This window comes from Canis aureus, chromosome X (genome assembly GCF_053574225.1).
Source record: "Canis aureus isolate CA01 chromosome X, VMU_Caureus_v.1.0, whole genome shotgun sequence".
Taxonomy (NCBI): domain Eukaryota; kingdom Metazoa; phylum Chordata; class Mammalia; order Carnivora; family Canidae; genus Canis; species Canis aureus.
The window spans coordinates 112,089,253-112,115,156 of NC_135649.1; the positions used below are offsets into that span (position 1 = coordinate 112,089,253).

A 25,904-nucleotide genomic window follows, 5' to 3' on the forward strand; every position below is an offset into this window, starting at 1 on the left:
ATGATCTTGGGGATCCCTGGGTGGCTCAGTGGTTTAGTGCCTGCCTTTGGCCCAGAGCACGATCCTGGAGTCCCGGGATCAAGTCCCACGTCAGGCTCCTGGCATGGAGCCTGCTTCTCTCTGTCTTTCTCTCTCTATCATGAATAAATAAATAAATCTTAAAAAAAAGTTTCTATATTTGTTTAAAAAAAAAGTATATGATCTTGATTTCCACCAACTCCACATTTAAGACGTTTTCCTATAGCAACGCTTGCTCATGCAGGAGATTATGGATGTTAATCAGTGCAACACAATTCATTATAGCAAAATACCAGAAACAACCTAAATGTTCATCAACAGGGGACTGAATAAATAAAGTAGGAGATACTGTACAGATATAAGAAAGAATGAGAGAATTTTGTATGATGACACGGAAAGATCTCCAAGGAACGGTATGTAGTGAAGCAAGCAAGGGGCAGAACAATGCATATATGTTACCACTTCTGTAAAATGGTGGTGGGCTGCAGGAAAACACATATTTGTATTTATTTGCGAGAGCGTAAGAAGCGTCCGGTAGCTTTCGCATATAGGAGCGTAGCCACGGTGGTCACTCATGGGAGGGAGTGGTGATGGCTGCTGGGAACTGTGAGGTAGCCTCGTGACTTTTCACTGAATACCTTTTTTATGCTTTCAATTTTGAATCATGAGGAAAGGGAATCCTGGGTGGCTCAGCGGTTTAGCGCCTGCCTTTGGCCCAGGGAGCGATCCTGGAGTCCCGGGATCGAGTCCCACGTCGGGCTCCTGGCATGGAGCCTGCTTCTCCCTCCTCCTGTGTCTCTGCCTCTCTTTCTCTCTATGTCTATCATAAATAAATAAATAAATCTTTAAGAAAAATTGAATCATGAGGAAAGCTTACTTATTCAAAAGCTAAATATATATTTTAAAAGTATGAGACAAACCCCTTGTGTTCTGAGGAGTCACCTGGGGAGCTTGTTTTAAAGTGCCGATTTTTAGGCCAAACCCCTAGATGTTCCCAGTGGATTGGGAATTGGGAGAATCGGCATTTTGCAACAAGCAGCCTGGGTGATTCTAATATAGATGGTTCTGGAACAGAAGAAGAGCCCTGGAACAGATGGCCACCAACTACATCCATGTGACAGCTTTATTTTTATTGAACATTGAATACATGCATCTGTCCATTTAATAAATTATGCCTTATTATATTAAGAAATAAAACACATTTCTTATCTCCTATGACTTAAATATTCAGCTACACAGATTTGACTTAATGTCACACAGACCATGTACAATGTGACAGAAGCATTAGAAACCTCTTGAAAAACAAGAATACAACCAATGAGCACACTTCATAGACAGAATTTCACACGGTCACACAGTTAAGTTTGCACATTTAAAAAAACCTGAATCATTCATATTAATATTGTGAATTTCTTATAAATAATTCATTAGTCTAAGGAGTCTAGGCAAAGCCAAGGCATGACATTATTTATATTAAGTACCACACCTGGAACTTGTTCTGACTTATTTTAACACAGAGCACATTTCTGATGCAATAAATATTTACAGTTAATAGTAACAAGTACAATTATAATTTACAAAATATGAGTCTAATATTTAAAACAAAACAGAAAATGACATAAAGGAGTTTGTGCCAACTATTTTTACAACTCAGACCTTTTCAACCAATTTTATTACCCCAAATTCTGCTGACTTGGATGCAAGAAGGGCTGTGTTTGAGTCTGTTAACTCCAGATTACAGGGGAAAACATTTTTTTAAATCAGTTTCATTTTCTTAATGTCATACATTATTGATATATCAATAGCACTGGCTAAAACTGAAGCAAAGTGATGAAAAAAATTGGATTGACAACAGTCCTAAATTATGTACTGTACTTTGAACACTGAAATCCCGAGGTATACCAAAATTTTCAAGCTTGTCTGGGAATTAATGAGGTGTTGAATGTGTGAAGTTTTACTGTCCATTAAAACGATCCTTTTAAAAAACCATAACATTATGTGAGTCCTTCCATGTCATTATATGGTTCTGGGAATGAATTTTGAATTAGGAGGAAAAAAGGGAAATATCTTCTAGAATGTGAGCTCAGAACGAGCAGAGAGACGATGGTATGGGAGCTTGAAGCAGGGCAACTAGGGCTAGGCACTCAGATACCGGAGTCCACACCTGTGCTCAGAACTTAGTCCAGGACGTATTTTTCTGATAAAGGCTATTCATGTGACCTGGGTCTCCAGGCTTCTGGCAAACCGCCTGTTCGGGGGCGAGGCTAATCCTAATTCAAAGAAGGCCGCCCGGATGGACTGTTCTCGCTTGGGTCCTCTGTATATGGTTGTTTGCCAGGGGTTCTTTTCTCCTCGGTTAGTCCCAGAACTGGGTGGGAAATTCTTCCCAGGGCTTCCAGTTGCAACTGAAGTGTGTCTCTGGGGGCAGCTGAACTAAGGCACTTCCTTGCCCACCTACTCTGTGCTATATTTCGGCCTCTGCTGCAGCAAGTCCTTCACTTATGTGCTTAGGAACATCATCCATCCCCTTGTGTATGTCCCTCAACCTCCTTGGGAGCTCGTGCCTTAGGGCAGAAGCCACAGTAGGGCATGGGACTGTCAGTTACCGTGAACCTAATTCCTCACATGCGCAGGGTTTGGGAAGCAATGCTGAGCAGTGGAATGGATGGGGTCTTAAGAGATCCGGGGCCACGTTCGGCTGTGCCATGTGACCTTGAGTGAAGTGACCTCCCTGAGCCTCAGCCTCACCAACTGAACTTTTCAAGGTGCTCGTGAACAAGAAGAGAAATGTGCTCAGCACTGCATTTGGCACGTCACTGGTGCTTGGTGAAGTCGGGCCCCTTCCTTTCCAACACTTCTAGAGCCACAGAACTGCACTGAGGTTTCCCACAGATACGATGTGTTCTGTAGCTTGTGTTTCTGCTCCCAAGGATCCCGCCCTTCTTCTCGTAGACTTCCACTTCAGTGTGACATGGACCACTGTCCCCGCTAATAGGCCTCTCTGGGGAAGCCAACAACCACTTGGTTCCCTGCCTTGGGCCGAGTTAAACAGACTCACTTTGTAGGCACAGACCATCCTATAAACTGGGAAAGTGATGACCACACCGTTCTTCAATATCACGGAACGGCCATGAATAGAAATGAAATCAGATTACGTTGGACCATATGAAATCACCCTTTTGTAGGTCAAATATGGTTCAACATCTGTAGTTTCGTGCTTCAGCCTCACGGTTCCCTGGGTCTCTTAATCTAATCGTAGATGGTCTCTAGTAAACGTCATTTACAAATGTCCATAGTAAAGGATGTTAAGCAGCTCTTTGGCCAGCAGGGAAGGCTTGGATTAGACGAGACAATGATATAAAAGTGCTTTATAGACCATGAAGACTAGGTAATGGAAATTATTTTTGGAATTAATCGTGGACATGGAATATTTTAACCCAGGGGCTCTTAAACTTTTACAAAATTAGATAAATTCCACTGAGTGCATTTCTAACGTGATTTCACAAAAGAAAAGTCTGTTTTCAGTGTGCGATTTGTTGATTGCACTGGATATATTCAGCTGGAGTTCACGCTTGGCCCTCCCTAAAAAAAGGGTGTCTTTGAAGGCCAAAGTCCCGGTAAGAGATTGCTTGATATTAAACTTACTGTATTTGTGTTGAGGGGGTAGGGGGCTGCCAAGGTGGGGGCCGAGAGGAATGACCGTCACATACAGAATAAACTAGAGCTTGTGAGAGCTTCGTTTCTTTGGATAGCTGACACAGCCTGGCCCCAGGAGGGTGAATATTTTCTTTGTTTTCAGCTGTTAATCCATTTTGTGAAAATTCAGCCAAACGTTAGACAAATGTGCAAAATGTGCTCCATTCCTCCCAGCAACCCAGGGTTAGTTCTGAGCCACTCTCCAACAACAGCTCCTCTGGGACCTGGATGTGAAGGGCAGAAATGGCAAGAACGTTTGCCTGTTTCCCATCTCACCACCACAGAAGTGAGTACTATTCATTCAACTCTCATATGGTCAGGGTCCCAGGGCGATCATTTCTATCTGGCTTTTGGGAAAGTGACTTAGCTCCCGTTTAGTCCACAGACTGAGGGTGTCATTCAACTTGTAGTCCCCAAACAAAGCTAATCTCTCTTAGTAGAAGACATCTGGGACATGAACAGACTCTGAAACCAATAACCACCTCGACTTTTGGCATAAACCAAGACTTAGTAACCTCGGTGTGCCTGTGTCCTGTGGACAAGTTCCTTTATTTCGGTCCCGTGTGCATTTTCCTAACAGGCTGAGTTCGGTTCATCTGAAGCAGCCTCTAAATGGTTTATTTACCTACGGGTTCTCCGTCCTTCAAGATGAAACCAAATTGTTTGTGTGGCAAAGAGGGAAATCTGGGGCTTGTTAATGAGGCAGAAGGCCAGGTTCGGTGGCGGAGTGAGGCAGCCAGAAGAACAGGGTTTAGCTATCCACATTTATGGGGACTCATCAAATCACCAACAAGGAGGGGCCTCATCTGCGCCAAGCAGGGAGGATCATCTTGCTGTGGAAGATCGCTCCTAACAGCAGCTGCGCCTTCCCTGCCAGCAGCAGCCGTTGGTGGGAAGACTGCCTGGTTTATTGCTTAATCTATCACTGTTGAGCTGCCTGCCTCAGGGAGGCTCAATTTAAGATAGATTGAAAGGTAGTGTCTGTCAATTGAATAAACACAGATGGTTTTCCACAGCAAAAATTGATTTTTTTTTCCTTGCCAAAGACATAAGCGCTAAACGTGATTATCTCTGGAAGCCAGGCGTGAAATGTCTTAGCTCCAGCCCCTGCCACGCTCTGCCCTAACAGGGAGGTGATCTCACATGGGGCATGGGGTGTCTCTCACCGTAATTTTAGGTTCCTGAGGTGGAATAAGAAGTTGACTTCCCTAGAGAAAGGCCAAGCTAAGTCCATCCCGATAAGAAGGTTTGAACCCATCCATCAGTTGATTCACAGAACAGTTTTACCAGTCCTGGGTCACTGGCTGGCAGTGGCCTTCTCCAATCCTTTCATTTAGGAGTCACAAAGAGGTGATAAGATTTGCCTCAGGACACACAGCTAGACCTAGGCTTCGATCCCCTCACTGTTTGTCCAGAAGCTACGAAGGAGACTGACACAGTCTACGCCGCGATGTTACCTGAAGGAGTCATTAAGATGAGTCCCACTGCCCAAATGTCTGTGAAAGCAGGTAGATCAGAGGTGCTTGAACAAGTCACACTAAGTACCCAGAATGCTAGACACTGTAGCCCCTAACTAGATATGAAGTCACTTACACTCAAGAGTCTTGAAGAAATCCAAGGGTAAAACTGTGGAGTAGGAGTTCAAGGTAACAGGTGCAGGGAGGTTGGAGGTGAGCAAGGAAAAGTACCCTTTGTATAAAGAGGAGATTGAGCAATATGTTTCCTTATGTGTCTTTCAGCTTTAATTCCAAAACATAATAAGCTAATGGGGCATTATTCATGTGGATTATTCCAGTGAGCCCCTGGAAGTGATAGAATCGTCCCTCTTCTTCCATTCCACTACCGTGACCGTGACTGTAGACTGTCCGTTGGAGGATTTCCCAAGAGGAGTTGTTACAAAGGTAGCAGAAGTGGGACAGCTGTGAGCGGGTGGGCTGTATAAACGCTTTAGAGACAGAACTAGAAACAATGACAAGGCTCAGAGGAATTTAGCAGTAGAGGGACCCTAGTCCTGTCCTCTCATTCTAGAGATGAAAAAAATGAGTCTAGAGAAGGGAAGTCGATAGCTAAGCTCACAGCTAGAGACAGAGTTGGGATGTCCAGTTAAAAATCTTGGTTCTTTCAGCTTCACTACCTGTCTTGCTTTTCAGACTGTCCCATGTCATCGTGGACTCCCAGGAAAGCAGGTGGGCACGGTACAGAAGTGCATGCAGCAGGGAGAAGCGAAGAGGTCTCACTCCGGCTAATACAACTGTAAACACGGATCTTTACAACCGTCTTCATCCTAACTTCTAAAGCTCTGTAGACAGAGAGCCCTTCCTTGTATCAAGAGATGAAAGGCCACGTGGAAAAAAGAGAGCTGACAGTTCCTTCTCACTTGGACAGAGAAAACCAGAACTAAAACCGTCTTTGGATGTAAGGGATACACATTAGGGCACGTTTGCAGAATTTGGATTTATCCGAAAGTGGCTTAACATGTTTGCAGTCTCTCAGAATTGGCCTATCCTAGAGTCAAGAAAAACTTGATTCAGGGTTTCTAAAGTAAGAGAAGTCAAATTCCTTTACTGAGAAAAATAAAAAGATTTCAGTCCAGTATTTTTCTGCACTTGGCTATTTCATAAATCCTCCTCTTTAGAAACTTAATGTATCTGTAGCTGTTTTACAGTCAGTTCCTAAAGCTAAGCCCTCTGTAAATTACTTCTACATTTTCAAACAGAAATACATATTACTGAAATTTTATTCATTTCCTCCCACAGACTTTAGGTAAACATATGTTAAATGTAAACATGTTTCTGTTTCCACTCAGATGTGATCTGGTTTTTGTTTTTTTTTCATATGAAATTACTGCTTTAACGTAGCAGACAAGAACAGCCAAATCTAAGTAAATACACTTGGCTGAAAACCTGTATACCAAAAATAAATACTATACTTTATGTACTTATAAGTGATGAATTGAGAACACAATCAGTTCTTCCCAAAAGAATTTCTCTTCTGTGGTAGAGCTAACTATACCATGGATGACTGAAATGGGGTAACACCAAGAAGGATCTCCGCCGAGTTAGAAGTCAGAGTGTGAGCTAATCAATCCACAGGCTCGCATGGATCTTGGTATATGTGTCTATGTGTTTGTTTGTGTTTTTGCCTTAAAATGATGTGTTGAGTGTTTCTCCTGTGTCCCCAGTAACGTCTTTTAAAAACAATCAAGACTCAAGGATTTGTTTTAGACTGACTTCCGGTGTTATCAATTTGAGAATGGTCCCTCATACATGGGACTTTGTCATAGGGTTGGCTTTCATGTTTTGAGTGTAAAAACCAGTTTCTTGGTTTGTGATTATAAGTATTCCTAAAAAATGACTCAGATCATATTTTTAAAGCGCTAGTTTCTGCTTAAAGAAATAACAAGGTAGAGTCTTTCACAAAGTGGACATCTAATGTATAATTTTTCTGCTTTATAAATCTGGTTGTTCATATAGTTTCTGTGACTTAATTGGCCATCCTTGTATATCAGCGCTTGGTGCTTAAAATGATAATTTCTTATTTGTTCCCTTTTCTAAAAAGGGGGAAATTGGCTCTACATCAGAAGAAGCATTCACAAGTTGAAATGGAAAACGTAAGCCTTGATGGGCCTTTCAAACATAAGAGCAATCCATTTGGGCTTCTCTGCAACCTGCCTACACACTCATAGCCTTCCAAGGGGTCGTTGGAGGGTATACAACAGATGTGAGGGTTCTTTACTAGCCAGAAAGTAAAACCAGGGACCCCCTAGGGCGACAGGGTCAAGGTCCCCCTAGACATACCCTTCATGACAGATGTTTCCATTGATGAGGCTGAAGGTGGCCACAGAGGGGTTGGTACTCTTGAAGGAGGTCATGCAGGTCGTGCTTCTGCCGGTGCTGTGAGAGCGGGTCATCAGGCCAGGCCGACAACAGAGGAGCTGGGTGTTGAATTGTTTCCTGAAACTCTTGCTCAGCAGGTAGAGGGCAAATGGGTTCACGCAGGAGTTGGTGAAGGCCAGGAGGCGGGCACAGATGCTGGTGATGAAGTGGAGCATGGAGGTGTCCACCTCGGAGTAGTGGTAGGAGCGGTACAGGTAGATGATGTGGTTGGGGAGCCAGCAGAAGGCAAAGAGGCCCACGAACACCAGCACTGTCTTGGCAAGGCGTTTCCGGGATTCAATCTAAGGAGAGAGTCACACACGCAGAGACAGAGGGACCAAGGGACAGTGTGGGATGAATGCAGAGAGACAACGATTCAGACAGAGAAAAAGAAAACAGGGAGAAAGAATTGGGGGGAATAGATGAGCTCACAGAGCCACAGAAAAAGAGTTCAATGGGAGAAGGAGGACAAGAGAAAATCAAATAAAATGAGAGAACAACCGAAACAGATGGAAAAAAGGGGGGAGAGTCAGAAACACAGAAATGGAAAAGTCAGGAAGTAGAAATCCATGAAGTGGAATATAGTTAGAACGTGCCACTGAGAACAGATCCTTAAACAAAGTTGATTACATGCTTGAATGGATTGCACAATGAAATTTTGGTAAGTGACCTCTTTTTTCCTCAGGAGAGCACTGGTGCAGTTTATCAGCCATATGACTCCATGTCTTTCTTGGCTCCACAGTTAATAATTTCTTATTTCCTCTGATGCTCAAAAAAAAAAAAACCAGCCAGCTTTGTTCTTTCTCATTGGCCAAACCAAAATAACTTCCTATTACTATTTTTTTAATCTCAAGTTCTTTCTGGGCTAAACTATGCAGGAAGCTTTTTAGACACAGTGGGCTGAGGATCTCCTTTCGCTTCCATCACCCTCTGCTACTACTGCAAGGGCAGATATCTTTCTTATTAAAGAATTTTAGGGGGCAGCCCGGTGGCTCAGCGGTTTGGCATCACCTTCAGCCCAGGGCCTGATCCTGGAGACCTGGGATCGAGTCCCACGTTGGGCTCCTTGCATGGAGCCTGCTTCTCCCTCGGCCTGTGTCTCTGCCTTTCTCTGTGTGTGTGTGTGTGTGTGCGTGTCTATCATGCAAAAATAATAAATAAAATCTTTATAAAAAAAAGAATTTTAGGTACAATGGATGTTTACTATTGAGCGGTCTTTCAAATACAGAGACAGTTTCACTCAAAACTGCCCCTCTCTCCTCATAATTGAGGAAAGTAAAAAAAAAACCAACCAATTTTTTTTTTTTTTTTTTTTTTACCAACCAACTTTAAAGGGTGAAGCCACCCACTGAATCGGCTGTACATTTAAACGGATGGGGCATCTTTCTGCTTTTTCCGTCATAAATACCACAGGATCTACATTTGGGCTAGAAAGCAAGAACTGACAAAATCGAGAAAGCTGGAGCCCCTGGTTTCTGCTATTCATATTTCAAGTTTGAAATTATGCAGGGGGGCAGCCCTGGTGGTTCAGCGGTTTAGCGCCGCTTGCAGCCCGGGGTGTGATCCTGGAGACCCAGGATCGAGTCCCACATCGGGCTCCCTGCGTGGAGCCTGCTTCTCCCTCTGCCTGCGTCTCTGCCTCTCTCTCTGTCTCTCTTTTAAAAAAAAAGAAATTTTGCAGGGTTATAGGGGATGGGGAAGGGAGTCTAATGCATTTGGAGGGCATTCTGCATAATGGGCACTCTAGGTCACGTATGTGCTCTGGCTTTTAACCTTACAACAGCCTTACAATATAGGGAGCGATCACCCTATATCATGGGTACGAGAACTGAGGCTCAGAAAGAGTAAACGAGTTAGTCATGAAGTCTGGATTTGAACTCAAATCAATGTAAGCCTATCTTAATTGAACTTTTCTGTTTCCTCAACCAGCCTCATTTTCTTGCTCCCTCTGCTTTGTCCTCGTGTGGTAGTCCTCCTCCTCTCCAAACAATGTGACTGGAGTTAAAAGAAGTCACATCCCATTGAGTCTCAACATTTTATTCTGTTAACAATGCTTGTTCAGATATTTCTTAAAAAAAAAAAAAGAAAAAAACCCAAAAAACCAAAACTGTACTTCAAATCTTACAGATTCTCAACGCCTCCCTAGCTTAGGTCTTTAGTAAGAGAGCAAGATTATAAAGGATACCTGAATTCTTGGGCTTCTGTGGCTAGAAGTTTCCATTTCCCATCTGCCTGCAGATTACCCACCTCCTTTAATTGCAGAATCAGGTGACATGACCACCTAAATACTACCTGTCAGTGGGGTGCAAAAGGGATCAAATCCCTAAAGAGGAAACGAATCAATTCTAAGCACCCACCTGCTTCTTGACGTGTATATTCCCTTCCACAGGCAGATTGTAAGCACTCTGGATCAGATTTCGAGCAATGAAGTAGTAGTAGACAGAGATAATTGACAGTGGGATGATGTAGAAGACCAGGAAGGAAGCCATGGAGTGGATTTTGGGGTGCAGCTCGTTAGAGTGTGGGTATGGGGCACAGCTGATGAAGGTCTGGTTGGTGCTTTCCTCATGGAAGGGATGTAGATCAGAGAACACAGCCTCCGGGATGGCCAGAAGCATGGAGATAACCCAGATCAATGCAGCTTTGAGGCAGATCTTCATCAGAGCATGAGAGGCCTGGATATCCATTGGCCGGACGATGGCTTTGTACCTGGGGCAGGAAAAAGCGAATGTTGTGCGTAAATTGCCTAATATTATTATGGATGCCAGGGCAGGGACTAGGGTGAGGCAAGCCAGGCACCTGGGTACAATATTTGAGGAGGTGCTCACTCCCAGGTTCATGCAAGTGCGGACTCTACTCACACAACCATGACAGCGAGTGCCTCCCTAAATGTTATACCTGAGGGACGCCTGGGTGGCTCAGTGGTTGAGCATCTGCCTTTGGCTCAGGGCGTGATCCCAGAGTCCCAGGATCGAGTCCCAAGTCGGGCTCCCTGCATGGAGCCTGCTTCTCCCTCTGCCTGTGTCTCTGCCTCTCTGTCTCTCATGAATAAATAAATAAAATCTTTAAAAAAAAAATGTTATACCTGAGTACCTCGCCCTCCTTATCCTAGTCCTGGCTCTGAAGGATGTCACGTGCTCCTGGTTCTTCACCCACAATCTCTCTTAATTGTAAGTATATTTCTCAGAAAAGCTAAAGTGCCTTTCATTTTTCTTCTTGGGCCATAGAAACTAATAACAAGCATGTTTAAAGACGGACATGGTGGGTGGGTGGGGTGCCTGGGTGGCTTAGTGGGTTAAGCGTCAGATCCTTGGTTTCAGCAGGTCATGATCTCAGGGTCATGGTATCAAGTCCCATGTCAGGCTCTGTGCTCAGCACAAGGTCGGCTTGAGATTCTCTCTCTCTCTCTCTCTGCCCCCCCCCCCCCCCCGTACTCTATCTCTCTCTAAAAGAAATAAATAAAAATCTTTTTTAAAAAAGGACACAGGGACAAGAGGGACAAGAAGGTTACCTTTTTAAAAAAGATTTTATTTATTTATTCATGAGAGACACAGAGAGAGAAAGAGGCAGGCAGAGACACCGGCAGAGGGAGAAGCAGGCTCCACGCAGGGAGCCCAACATGGGACTCCATCCCGGGTCTCCAGGATCAGACCCTGGGCTGAAGGTGGTGCTAAACTGCTGAGCCACCAGGGCGCCCTGTTTGTTTGTTTTTGGCAAAGCCTTCAATTTGGGTATTCAAATGCAGTTTACGGAACCTGAAGTCATTGAGTATTTACATTTCCCTCTTCTCTTTTCCAAAGGGTGCAGAACAAATAGCCCACTGAAAAAGCATGCCTGTGATTGTCAAATTAGTTTTCCCCTGCCTTCCTTCTCTCCTTCAGCCTCATCTTCTCTTGCAGTATTTGGGTCCCTCCTGGATTCTGAGCATTATGCGCCCCTGTGTTGGGCTGAGTGCTCTAGGAAGCAGACACTGACATGAAACCAGGAGGACAAGAAGTCTATTGGGGAGTAATACCTGTGAAAGGCAAAAGGGAAGGAAGCAAGATTGGATGGAGGGGAGCTGTCACACGCTGATGCAGACCTGAAAGTGACAAAACCATCCTAATTTGTCTGGAGATTCCCCAACTTTAGCACTGAAGGTCCTCCATCCTAGGAAGTAGCTCAGTCCCAGCAAACCGGGACAGCTAGTCACCCTCTACCAGCCTAATGGGAGGCTTTGGTAATTTGTTACCAATCTTTGGTAACAAAGATTGCCCAACAGAGGAGTCCTGTCCTGGGTGGAAATAGTCAGGCCCTTCTATCACCAGCTGCAGGAACTGTCCAAGATGATCATGACCGTAGCTCGAAAGCTGAAGTGGACCCTGAAGGAACCTATAGCTGGAGGCTATCAGCTCACCACAGTCCCTGCAGCTGGATAGTGAATCTTTTCTTCAAGGGAGGTCTGAGCAGAGCATCCCAATGTCTGCCACAACTCCCCGTACAACACCTAGTGCAGTGGGGTGCACACCTGTTTTGTGTGTGTACTTGTCTGAGAACCCACTAGAGGATGGGCCTCTGGTAGACAAAGAGTGTCTTCCATCTTGGCATCTGCCAGCACTGTGATCTGCACACACTTGACAAATATTTGTTCAGTTGAACGTGAGCTGCGATAGTGTGGAAGTTGATGTGGGTTGGGACCAACTAAATGTGAGGGTGTTCATTGCTGAAATGCTCTGTTAAAACTGGCTCCACCATTGATACTCTTTTATACGATGGACTTCAGTGATGGGAGAACACTTATTCCCACTTGCTTCCATGTTGATTAAACTGCCACTGAATTACCACTCTTTGCTGCACCCCGATTCCTCACTCACTTTCTGCCTCTCTCCAGGGAAAGAGTGTGAGTTATTAAGAGGCGAGTTTGAGAAAAAGAACCCAGCGTGTGCACTGGGCTCACAGAAACCTATGGTTGTCTAATTGTCCCTGACTAGGGGACTAGCACATGTAATAGAGGAGATCAGGTGTTTGCAAGTTCATTATTGCTGTGGACCGAAGTCACATTTTCCAAATAGCTTTACCAGGCATAGAAGAAATCATTTTTTATTGTTCTAGATTTCTTTAATTAGCTGTTCCCAGCTCAGGTAGAGAAAGGAGGGCTCTTATTTAATGGACATTCCCAGCACTCCAGCACAATGCTATGGTCCGGCTTCAGTGTACTTCAGTTTGCTTTTCCATCCATAAACTATATTAGTTCATTTTAAACAATTACTGAAAAACATAAAAATTTCGAAGGCAGTGTTATTTTCTTCTGGCACTTTCTCTACGCACTAGTCGTCTCAAACATTTTCATTTCTAGTTTCGAATGTAGGCAAGGAATTTATATCTTTAATTAAAGGTATGTGAACATATACGGCCAAAGATGTATTTCTGATAGCCAAAGCTATCTCTGATAAATCGATTACAGATAAAGTAGTAATTATGACTTTTATCTGCGTTTTCTGGCAGAGAACAGTCATAAGTACCATTAACACTCCGAGTGAAGGTGATTCACTCCTGCATGAGTGACTCACTTCTGCGTGAGGCAGAAACCAGAGTGAATGGCTTACCTCCTTGTCTCTTGGGAATCTTGTACTCCTAAGTGCAAAATACCATGGGAACTGTTGAGCTGCTATTTCAAATTCACAACTTTTGAAATATTTAAGATAGTATGAAAACATTACTTTTATAGTCTTGCCAGAAAAATAATTTTAATCTAAATAAGCTTCTAGATCTATGTACCAGTTTTCAGGAAATGTGGGGAATAAAAGAATCTGCTAAATGATGCCAGGAAGATTCAGTCAAATCCTGAATTGGAAAATTCTACGGGAATGACTCCATTTTTTCCCAACAAATATATGGCATAAAAAAGGGAAAAGATATTTAAAAAAAAAAAAAAAAGGAGAATGGTTATAGACTTACTGAGATGTGTGACATACTAAGTGTAATGTGTAGGCTCCTTTTGGATTTTGATTCAAACCAAACAACCATAAAAAGATATTTTTGAGACTATTGAGGAAAATCAAATACATATTTAGAACTGGTGATATTAAGGAATTATTTTTAATATACTGGGTATGATTATGGTATTGTGGGTCTGTCTTTTTAAAAAGACTCTATTTATTAAAAACATGCCCTAAAATACTTACCATGAGTATATTTACAGTGAAATAATATAGTGTCCGGGAATTGCTTTTAAATATTCAGATACATTCATATATCACTTGTGCAATTAAAAAATAAGTGAAAATGCACTGCAAACAATTTTCTGTTATGGAATATTCATACAAAATCAAAGTAATTAAAGAAATCCCATTTACTAAGCTCTTGCTTTGTGCCAAGCAGAGAATTACATCTACATTATCTAATTTATGTTCCAGACAACAGATAGGTGCGATTATCCTCATTCTACAGGTGACAAATTGAAATTCAATTTCAGAGGTGGGGGGAATTAGCATGCAATTGAGGACCAACTCCTTTCAGGATATCATAGCTCAAAAGACAACTCTGGGTAAATCCTTCTTAGAAGCAGAGAAATAGGAGCACTTGGGTGGCTCAGTGGTTGAGCATCTGCCTTTGGCTCAAGTCATGATCCCAGGGTCCTAGGATCGAGCCTGCCTCTCCCTCTGCCTGTGTCTCTGCCTCTGTCTCTGTGTGTCTCATGAATAAATAAAATCTTAAAAAAAAAAAAAAAAGGGAGAGAGAGAGAAACAGACCAGAAGTTTCCCAAATGTGTCTGGAACACACCAAATGTCCCCTGGAAGTCTAGCGGTTCTACAGAGCATGGAACATGTCAGTCCATTTCTTCTTCTGGTTTAGACAGCTCTCCCTGGAGCTCCCAATGCAGGGGGTCGCCACTGGGGGTTCTTGTTTAGGAGTGATGGCTAGTTGGATTGGGGTGGATACCTGATCTGAGACCAGCCAGTGAACTGCCTGACCAGCAACTAAAGAGCTTACGCATTTAAACTGAAAAAATTGAGAGGATGTAGTTAGTTGATAACAGATGCTGGAAATAAGATTTTGATGTCAAAGAAGGGATTGGGCATATTTTAACCACGTACAAAATGAATAAGCAGAGTAGGTGGATTGAGAGAAAGAGAAAGAATGAGGCACACATACAAGAGTAAGCTGATGGGGCGCCTGAGTGGCTCAGTTGATTAAGCATCTGACTCTTGATTTCGGCTCAGGTCATGATCTAAGGGTCATGAGATCAACCATGAGATCAAACGCTGCAGTTGCATCGGGCTCCATGCTCAGCATGGAGTCTGCCTGAGGCTCTCTCTCTGCCCCTCTCCCCTTTCTCCCTCTCTAAAAAAAGAAAAGAAAAAAAAAAAAAAAAGAGGATGAGATGATGTGGCCTTGAGTGAAACAGAGGGTCCTTGGTTCCTGGCCCACGAACTGCTTTTGAATGTACAAGAGGTCTCCTGTTACAATCTCACAGTTCTCCCATTCCCTTTTCACTTGAGTTCGAGTGGCTTCTGTTCTTTGTCAACAAAAGAGCCTTATCTAGAATAGTTAGATGAGATGGACATTTAAAGTTATCATCAGATTTATTTCCAGCATCATTCTGCATACGTCATCTCCTACTTGCTGCCCTCTGAAAGAATGAGCCATCGACTTTATTTATTTATTTTATTTATTTATTTTTTTCATCGACTTTAATTGTACTCAAGGGACAAAGAGTCTGTGGTCTGTTCCTAAATTCTCCATTACTTTCCTGCCTTCCTCCTTCCTTTCTGCCCAGTCCCAGAGTCTCCATTCACCTGAATCCCGTCCTTCCAAATTCTAGTTGATAAGTATCATCTTGATGAAGCATTTGCTGCCCAATCTAGGCTTCCGTGATTCCTGTTCTTTCTCCTAACCTGTCTAATTTTATGACAGGATTATCGATGCTTTTCATTTAATGTCTACTGTGCACCATCTTGAATTGTCTGCTAGCTTCCCATGGGTATGTCTTTTCTACCCGACTTCCTAATAAATGTCCTGAGGTTAGAAGCTTACATCTGTTCCTCTTCTCTTCTTTCTGTATCACTGAAACTGCTCCAAGTCTCTCGTTCTGCATGTCACTTACTTCAAAGTAGAGGCTCAGTGCGTACTTGCTAATTAATTAATAATATGTGGCGTGCAGGTGTGTCTCTTACTCCCAACTTCTCAAAAATGAGAGTAAATTTTCTTTTACATATTTAGTAAGAATCATCCTTCCGTAGACTGACAAATTCACTCCTCTGATACTATGGGGCTCAAGACAATTGCCTCCCACTCCTGAAAACATCTGTGCTTCATTTTTCTTATGCAAACATTGGAAAGGTCAGAAACATTCTGTGTAATAAGATTAATGTCTCAAAGAGTTTTTTGGCAAATAGAAGTAGCAGACTCCCACTCTCAGGGTTGGAAAACTTTGCCCACAGAAAAGTATGTCTTTTATTCAAATATGGGCAGTTTGTTTTTAAGGATCCAGCATTTCGGCCCTCATTTGTCCATAATTACCTACTGAAGTCTGTAGGAACTGTTGAACCACAGTATTTTAAAAGCTCCTGATGCACACTACCTGGAGTGGGCTGAGGTGAAGAGAAAGTGAAAGGAATGAAACGGTCTCTAGGTAATTGGCACATTGTTGGCATTTAAATGAGAATCCTAACACCTAATCAGTTTTGACGAGGCTCTTAAACAGCTTGATTTTCCTCTGGAAATAACACCAGGAACTTTTCTGAAGAAACATGAGGGGATTATTAGCTGATTTGTAAAATGACTGCAATCCCGAGGAATGGGATCTTACTACCTCCCTTTGAGCTATTACTCTGCCAGTGGAGAACTTGGTGGTCCTTGGTACGAATCCGTTATCTTTAAGTGTGTAACATATTACAGTTACTCTTTTCTGTTCTCTCCAGGCCGAATAACTCCAATGCTCCTTTTCACTCCTTCTTGATATACTCTGGTTTTCTCTGGGCTTTAATGTGGACTTGGGAGCAGAGATCTGGTTCCTAATGGTGATTCTACCCATTAGATTTATGGTCTTAGACATAAATCTAAGGGACTCTGCACTTCAGTATTCTCAACCCTCCAAAGCAGATAATAACTGCAGTCCTCGATGTAAGAAATGATTCTGGCAAGAATGATAAAACCACCGAGGGAGAGGTTTTAGGGGAACAGGATATTCATATAGTCTCAAAGAGTCTCCCCATAGACTACTATCTAATTGCAAAGAGGAAAAATGTACCTTTATGTTGGGGAGATCCAGAAGTCACCCCTTTAACCAGATGGTCAAACCCAGGGTGAACTTCTCCACTAGTTAGAGTAGGCACAAGGTCTATGGCCCATGATACTTTTAGGGATTTAGAAAAGGGTTTCAGTTTCTTTTAAAATGAGAAGAAAAAAATGAATATAATCCATCTTGGATTATATTTATCTTTATGCTGATATAATTATAAAATATAATTCTTAATTTTTTTTAATGGAGAAAGGGTCCCATAAAGGTAAAAGTGCCAAGGGCCCATGAAACTCATAATTTGGCCCCAATTAAATTTAGCATCACCAATACTGGGACCATCTGAAATCATTTATGTGCCTCCTGATAAAATGCAGTGGGAAGAACACAACATTGCCTATGCAGTCGTCTTGCCCAAAAATTTTAACCTGAATCTATATATGAGGAAACAATCAGACAAATCCAATTCTGGAATATTCTATGAGATAACTGGCTTAGATTCATCAAAACAGTCAACATCATTTTTTAAGAAGAATATAGGAGAGCTACTGTTACACCTTAAAGGAGATAAAAGAGATGTAACAAGTAATCCTTTTCACAATATGTACATATAACAAATCATTATGTTATGCATCTTAAACTTATACAATGTTATGTATCACTTATAACTCAATAAAACTGGAAAAAAAAGAACCAAATCTAATGCATATGCCTTAATTTTATCCTGGATTTTTTTTTTAAGTAATGAATTAAATTTTTTTTTGGAAAATGGGGGAAATGTGACTACATATCAGATGGTATTAAGGAATTATTGTGAATTTCATTAAGTGTGCTAATGATACTGGGGTTGTGCAGAAGAATGTCCATGTTCTTAGGGAATATACACTGAAATAGGAGTGAAAGGTTAAGATATTTGCACTTTACTTTGCAGAGTTCAACAAAATAAAACAAATGTGTATGTATATACACACATACACACACATACACACAGAGCAAGAACAAAGTCTAGGAAATGAATTGTTGAATGTGGGTGGGTATTATATAGAAGTTCATAAACAAGAGAGAAAACATGCTAAAATATAGAATTTTAAAAAGATAAACTAAAGAAAGAGATAAACTAACAGTAAAATAACATAAAATAATGTGTTAGGGGCACCTGGGTGGCCCAGCTCAGGTCTTGATCGCAGGGTTGTGAGTTCAAGCCTGCACTGGGCTCCATGCTGAGTGTGGAGCCTACTTATAAAAAGAATAAAATAAAAAATATGTTCTATAGTTTATTCTCTTTTATTAACTGTAAACCTGTTTGTCATCGGAAAAACTTTCTTATAATTCTAACATGATTGAATGTGTCATATCTGATTAGTGCCTATACCAGGAATGAGGGAACTTTGTTATAGTCACATTGTTCCCTTGGGCTTGCAATTTTAGTATCATTTACAATCTGTGGGGTTTTGTTTAGCTCTGTTTTGTAGGAATATTTTCAAGCCACTTGTCCACTTGGGGACATTAATTTAGTTAAAACTAGATCATACCAAAACACAGCATTCTGCAGAACCTCTCCAAAACCTGAAAAGTGGAGGGAAGAATGAGGTGCCATTGTTGAGTCTCCTTGAACATGATGAGGGATCCTCTGCTGTGGACTCAGGGAGAGACTGAGCTTCAATTTGGACACTGCATATTACTAACGTTTAATTCATCTTTATTTTTAAATAAAAATCAATATAAATAGAAATTTTTATATTTTCCTCCCTTACCTGTTAGACCAGGTTGCACCTCTTCGGGAGGGCATGAACCCCACTTTGCAGTCCTTACAGATGGAAATTTCCCTTGTAAATGGCTCTTACAAAAGGGCACCTTTGGTTAGGATTTTCAGAACTTGTCCTGTCTCTGCTGTTTCTTAAGAAATAACCAGCCTAAAATCATCCTTATGCCAAAGTGGCACATTTTGGGGTGGCAAATTCTGCCCCCCTTTGGCTGGCATTGAAATTAAGGGAGAAAAGCAAAAAAAGTATTAGATGTCTGTTTCCCACCTGCTCCATCCATCGTGAAAATGCTATGTTTCTAGGCAGACACAAAATTCACTTCTTTGACTCTGTTATACTGAATCTCCTGCCTTTTTTACTGCTGTATACACACCCTGAAGTTCCCTGTGGCCTGGGCCTAGAGTAAGGTCCGAGCTCTTTCATAAATTCAGAGGCGTCAGGGCCAAAAGAGGCCGTCCAAATGAGACATGGGAGCCAAGTTGAAAATGGCATCAGGGAAGATCTAGAGTCTGGCACGAGAGAAGGTTCAGAAGTGCAGGTGCTATTTCTGGGCTATGAGGGATGCAGAAGCCGGGCATAAGATGGAGAGAGATGCAAGCAATTGTTGGACATCTTATGGTGCCCTGGCAGAAGGAGTTGGGCAAACACTGACCTTTGGGCCCCAAATGGGTTTCAGCAGGGTGACTTTATTCCAAAGCTCAGAGCTAATCTGATAAGGGAATTTGTCAGAAGGAGTATAACCAGGAGGAAATACTACAGTTCCCAGTGGGTATGTTTAAAATGACAAAGGAGAGCAGAAACCCAGTTAAATTTCAGTAGGTGTGCACACATCCTGGTACAAGTTGTTCGTAGGCCATTCCTCAAAGATGTTATGGAGGGAAGAACATATATTTATAACTTGTTAGGCTTTTTTAGCAATTTATGAGCCAAAAAGTTTGAAGAACATTTATAAATCCCACTTGCAAGTTGTAGTTGGACGTGGCCTGCATTTACTCCACCGAGTAACACAGAAGATAGAGAATGGAGGAAAATCACAAAGACAGAGAAAAATCACCCATGCTTTAGGGCGGAAGATAAAATAGACTCGGGGTAATAAATTGTCTTTATAAATTGTCATTCACCACCCAACAGACTCGGAGACAAGGATTTAGGTGCAAGTAGTTTGTTGGAGAGGAGATCCCAGGAAGCACAGGGCAGGAGGGTGTGGCGGAGCTTGCGTTTCAACATTGGCCCTGAGTCCAGATCTTAAACCATGAGACCTTCAGATCTCCGTTTTCTTCATCTGTGAAAGGGAACTCATGGTATCACTCTTACTTGCTATAAGGAGGAGCTAAGTGAGGAGTCTCAAAAGTACTCTGAAAACTAGGAAGCACGATTTAAATAAAAAGCGATTGCATTTCATGAAAAGAAATGACTGTCCACTGAACAACACCTGGGTGAGATTTCAACAACATCCTCTTGGCTCCCTTATGGACATAAATAACAATCATGCTCAGGGTACACTCATTCTCTCTCTCTCTCTTTTTTAAAGATTTTATTTATTTATTTGCAAGAGAGAAAGAGAGCAAGCAAAACAGAGAGCACAAGGTGGGAGGAGAGGGGCAGAGGGAGAGGGAGAAGCAGGCTCTCTGCTGAGCAGGGAACCCGACCTAGGACTCAATCCCAGGACCCTGGGATCATGACCTGAGCTGAAGGCAGACACTTAACCAACTGAGCCACCCAGGAGCCCTGGTACACTCACTCTTGTGACTAGGAATTCTAACATTTCATAAAGAAGTTAATACATTATCTCATTTCATCATTACAAAAATTGTAATAGTCCTATGATATATTAAAAGTAAATACCACCAAGGGCAGCCTAGGTGGCTCAGCGGTTTAGCGCCTGCCTTGGGCCCAGGGCCTGATCCTGGAGTCCCGGGATGGAGTCCTGCGTTGGGCTCTCTGCATGGAGCCTGCTTCTCCCCCTGCCTGTGTTTCTGCCTCTCTCTTTCTTTGTTTCTCATGAATAAATAAAACCTTAAAAAAAAAGTAAATACCCTTATCCCCATTTTATCAGAAAACTGAGACCTAGACTCACACAGTTGACAATGCGAAGAACCAGGGCTCAAACTCAGACATGTATTCAAATTCAGTGCTTTTGAATTTGTCCTCACTATGAATAGCGCTCCACTAAATGTGACCTCTAGGCATTAACAATAAAAGAAAGAGAAAACAATACAATGAAAGAAAGGACAGTTACTGTTTAATAGGTAGGGAGTTTCAGTTTGGGAAGATGAAAAACCTTCTGGAGGTGGATGGTGGTGATGGTTGCACAACAATGGGAATGTACTTAATGCCATAGAACTGAGCACTTCAAAAATGATCAAAACAGGAAATTTTATGTTCTGTATATTTTATCACAATAAACTCAGGAAGGAAAGAGGAGGGGGGAGAGAGAGAGCGAGGAAAGAAAAGTTTGGAAGTTTGTCACCAGGCAACCTCGGGGGCGTCTTAATTAAGAACCATTGAAAAAGTTTGCTTTGAGTCAGCAAAGCTATCATCATGGAAAATGGTCTAGATAGTGCATTTGAATGACTTTTTTTCAGTTAAAAATTTTAGTATAAAAGTGCTAACAGCCTTTTCCCAAGACATCTCCCATGGCCCAAACACTTCCTATTTCTCTAACCATTTCAGGCCCACACAAATCCCTGAAGGTACTGAGGAAATGATTCTCCGGGAGCACAATTCCACCTTTTTGCAATTTTAAAGGGCCTTGCTTCCCTGAGAAGAACTTAGAGGAGGCAGTACTGTGCGTGCTGGTGAAACAGTTTGGAGGAGGCAGTGAGAAGCTCAGTGTGTGGTCACATCATTCCCCATGAGCAAAGGGAAGCTTCTGCTTGGGAAGCTTCTGCCCCCAAGCCCGCCACCCATGCAAACTGGAATCCGGGTGAGCCTTGAGCTAAAACTCTCTCCTTTTCTTCATTTAAACAATTGTTAGCATCACCGAGGACCCAGGGCACACTGGAAAAAGACACATATCTTAAAGATGTTGGGGTCTGACTCAGTTTTTAATTTGAAAGCAAATGCGCAGGACGACAGGGCCTCATACTTTTATTTTATTTTTTAAAGGATTTTATTTATTTATTCATGAGAGACATAGAGAGAGAGAGAGAGGCAGAGACAGGCAGAGGGAGAAGCAGGCTCCATGCAGGGAGCCCGATGTGGGACTTGATCCTGGGACTCTAGGATCATGCCCTGAGCCCAAGGCAGATGCTCAACCGCTGAGCCACCCAGGCATCCCAGGGCCTCATACTTTAAGGCACCACACAGCTGTCTGATTCGTGTTGCATTGTTTTTATTATATCCCCCAGGAAGTCTGTCCTGGCTAACTGGACAAGGGTCGTGGATTCCCCTAGGTTCTACTCTGATATTATGATAGTGATGCAACGGACAGATGTAGCTGCACTTGTGATGAACGCCCCATCATGTCTAAGCGTGTCCAATCACGAGGCTGGACACCTGAAACTAATGTAACATTGTGGGTCAACTGTGCTCAGAAAAAAAAAAAACCAACACTTGCTACTAAGTGACTGCGTCAGCAAGCGTGCACACACTGCTACATCAGGGACGGCAGACTAAGGATCTACTGGCCAAAGCTGTCCCTCTGCCTGTTTTCATGTGGCCCACAAGCAAAGAAGAGTTTTTTACATTTTAAATGGTCGGGGAAAAAAGTAATCAAAAGATGAATCACATTTTGTGACATGTGAAAAGTACATGAAATTCAAATTTCAGGATCAATAAATAAGGCTTCACTGCAATGCAGCTATGCCCATTTTTTTTTTAAAGATTTTATTTATTTATTCATGAGAGACACACACAGAGAGAGGCAGGGACACAGGCAGAGGGAGAAGCAGGCTCCATGCAGGGAGCCCGACGCGGGACTCGATCCCGGGTCTCCAGGATCAGGCCCCAGGCCGAAGTTGGCACTAAACGGCTGAGCCACCCGGGCTGCCCCCACTTTCTTACATAATATCTGTGGCTGCTTTCGTGCTATAACGGCAGAGTTGAGTAGTTGCAAAGGAGACACTTTATGGCCCACGATGCTGAAAATATTTATTATATGGCCCTTGAGAAAAAAGGTTTCCTGGCCCCTGGCCTGTGTGCACTGAATGTGTGAACACGGCCAGCATTTCTGCTGCTCTCTGCCTGTCCATACCCAAATCGTCGGTTCCTTCTTTATTGGAGGAGAGAATCTGTCTTCCATGTCACACAGCGCTCTGTCAGGCTTCTTAATTTGTGATAATGAAGACAATAGGCCACTGACCTTTAGCGTCGTCGGTCTTCCAGTGTTAAACACCCATTGTTCAGGATGCTTAGTCAATTTATTAGCACAGGTAGGTACTAATTCAGCATCTCAAGCTCTGCTTGGCACTATGGATATAAAAGTCCCTGACCACTAAGGATTTAAAATCTGCTCAGAGGGATCCCTGGGTGGCGCAGCGGTTTAGCGCCTGCCTTTGGCCCAGGGCGCGATCCTGGAGACCCAGAATCGAATCCCACATCGGGCTCCCAGTGCATGGAGCCTGTTTCTCCCTCTGCCTATGTCTCTGCCTCTCTCTCTCTCTCTGTGTGACTATCATAAATAAATAAAAATTAAAAAAAAATAAATAAAATCTGCTCAGAGAAGCAAGCTATGCCCCCGGAAAGCCCTGATACAACAAGAGAAAGATACACACTAGGGTGCCCTTTGTGAGACATTCTTAGAACAGACGGTGCTGGGTCAGCATATGAAGTGCTTACCATGGTACAGACGTATGAGAACATGGTTTACGACAAACCTGCTTTCTATATAATTACGGAATAGAGAACTTAAGAGTCATCAAGTCCCATTTCCTGTACATTACAGAAGAGGAAACTAGTGCCCACAGAGGTCTCATGGTCGGTTAGATGAGAAGACTGGAACCTGGGTCTCTGGATTCCCAAGTTAGCTATATTTAACTGTAGCTCTTTAGAGTCTCAGGTCTTTTTAAAGCACCAGTAAAGAACGCTTGAAACTAAATATTTACTATACTTATCTTCATCCTGTAGTACATGTTTTCCTCAAACCATCATTTTAACCTTCAATTTCAACTCTGCTGACAACCTAGGAAAGAAAAGATGCCAAATTCTGATTTTTCTGTTCTTCTGTGGTGTTTCCAATCATTTAAAGTAGAAGGGAAGGGATGCCTGGGCGGTTCAGTCAGTTGAGCATCCGACTCTTAATTTTGGCTCAGGTCATGATCTCAGGGTCGTGGGATCGAGTCCCATGGGGTCTGTGCTCAGCAAGAAGACTGATCCTCTCTCTCTCCCTCTGCACCCTCCCTGCTCAAGCACATGCGCACATGCACGTGCTCTCTCTCTCTCCAACAAATAAATCTTAAAAAAAAAAAAAAGTGGAAGAGGAAAAAAAAATACTGAAGTTCTTAAAAATCTGTTTTGATTGCTATTTATTTAAAAAGAAATAAGCATTTCCCATATGTTCTCATGGAGAAACCACTGTGGATTGTTTTTACATAATTTTGTATTGTTTTTTAATTATGTTTAACATGTCTCTCATAACAGAGGCCTGACCCTGGTATGAAACTGCCGATAACAAAACAAACAAAAAACAGCACCAAAGGGAAAAAAAGAAACCTTGAAAAGCTTGAGGTTGACCTGCAGTCATTCTATTTATATGTAGACAGCATAAAGAAATAAGTGAGTCACATGGGCATATTATTATTGTTACAATAAGTTCTTCTCACACTGGAAATAAATTTCTTTATGTGCTGCACTTCGCATTTTCTTCCTGCTTCTTTCCTATGTTACCTGTAGCTATTCCCACTGGCCAATTGGTCTGAGTACAATACAAAAAAAGAAAAAAGTAATAAAGAAGTGAAGTTTAAAGAAATGTACATCAGGAACATTTTGGCTCTTTCCTTCCCACAAAATTTTAGCTGTTATCAATCACTGCATAACTAAATGCTGGCTCTAGCTCTTGCTTATTGGGGCTAAGAGTCCTGGCTTAGTTGAAAGATCCCAGAGGCTTTGATGTAGCTACAATATTTGGCAGTGTCCACTGCTGCAGGCCTCAGCTGAGACTCCTGACTTACTCACTTTGAAGTTAGCCAGAGCTCACTTCTCTGAATCGAAACTCCTGAGATAATGTGAGGCTATGAATGCTGATCCCCCAGGTCTAACTAGGGAGTTCTGTATTCTTCTTTAGAGGAACTGGGATATGGATAGCTTCTAGGGCAGTAGACCGGGTCTTTAAGAGAGGTGGGATGGGATTTTCCACTTCTGATAATGGCAAACCAGCTAGTTGCTGAGTAACTCTCCTAAAATGAAAAGTTAGAAAATCTCTTTGAAAACATCAGAGAAATACCAAGGCAGTAAGGATTTGAGGGGCCAAAATCCTGGAGAGAAGGGAAGTGAAAGAGATGACAGTGTTATTCAGTACCATTTTCCCTAAGGCATTTACCAAGTTTCAAGCAGCAACAGAGAAATGAAGCTGAGCAGAGCTTCTAGAAGTTTTAGGAGCAAGGAGGACAATAAATAGAGTTTAAGGCCCACCAAGGAGAGGAGGCCAGGCAAACATCCCAGGCTTTCAGTTCAGATTCCCAAAGGGAGACACCCTAGTAGGAGTAGTGAACTATTTCTCAAAACGACCAAAGCCCAGTCTCCAATCTGCTCAGTCCCTGATTGGGTCAGATATACTACCCCCTGCTAATTATCTGTAAGAAGCAAGAGCTAATCTTTTCTGGAAGATGGTAACACTCAGAGCCTCAAATTATTTACAATTCTTCATATAAAATCAGGTAGTCAAACAAAATTGCCTCATACACCAGGGGGCAAAATAAAATGGCCAAAAAACAAGAGAAGAAAATCTATAATAGAAACCAGCTTATAGAGGTTCCACATGTTAGATTATCAGAGAGGGATTTTAAAATATATTGGGACTAATTCAAGAAATTGTATGACAAGATGGAACCAGATGGAAAGACTAGATACAGCTGAAGAGAGGATTAGTGAGCTGAAAATGGCCTGAGTGTAGTTCAGTGAGAAAAAAGGATGGAAAACACAACAAAAGGAGCAGGGAATTTATGGGTCTTGGTGAAATGAGATTGTGTTTAAAATGGTTCCTAGTAACAGAGGCATGACCCAAGGATGAAATTTTCTTCCTCAATAAAAGCAAAAACAAGCAAACGAGGAAGAAAACTCAAAAAGCTTAAGTTAATCTGTAGTATTCTGTTGATATGTGGACAGTATAAGAAAGGAGAGGAAAAAAAGACTTGGACAGAAGCAATATTTGAAGTTGCAATGGTTGAGAACTTG

General features: G+C 42.3%; 1 protein-coding gene across 2 annotated transcripts in view; it reads right to left on the reverse strand.

Moving 5' to 3' along the window:
- Positions 1 to 1,127: 1,127 nt before the first annotated feature.
- Positions 1,128 to 25,904, reverse strand: part of GRPR (gastrin releasing peptide receptor) — a 49,399-nt gene continuing 24,622 nt past the window's right edge. Inside the window, exons 4-6 of one of the 2 annotated variants that reach the window (XM_077887437.1) lie at positions 9,947 to 10,298; positions 7,512 to 7,891; positions 1,128 to 3,938 (exon numbers count right to left, since the gene is read on the reverse strand). In XM_077887437.1, coding sequence (XP_077743563.1) covers positions 3,899 to 3,938; positions 7,512 to 7,891; positions 9,947 to 10,298 — 772 coding nt within the window. In that variant the 3' untranslated portion in view covers positions 1,128 to 3,898. Of the gene's footprint in view, positions 7,892 to 9,946; positions 10,299 to 25,904 lie in introns of both variants that reach the window. The other variant, XM_077887438.1, reaches the window with a different exon arrangement.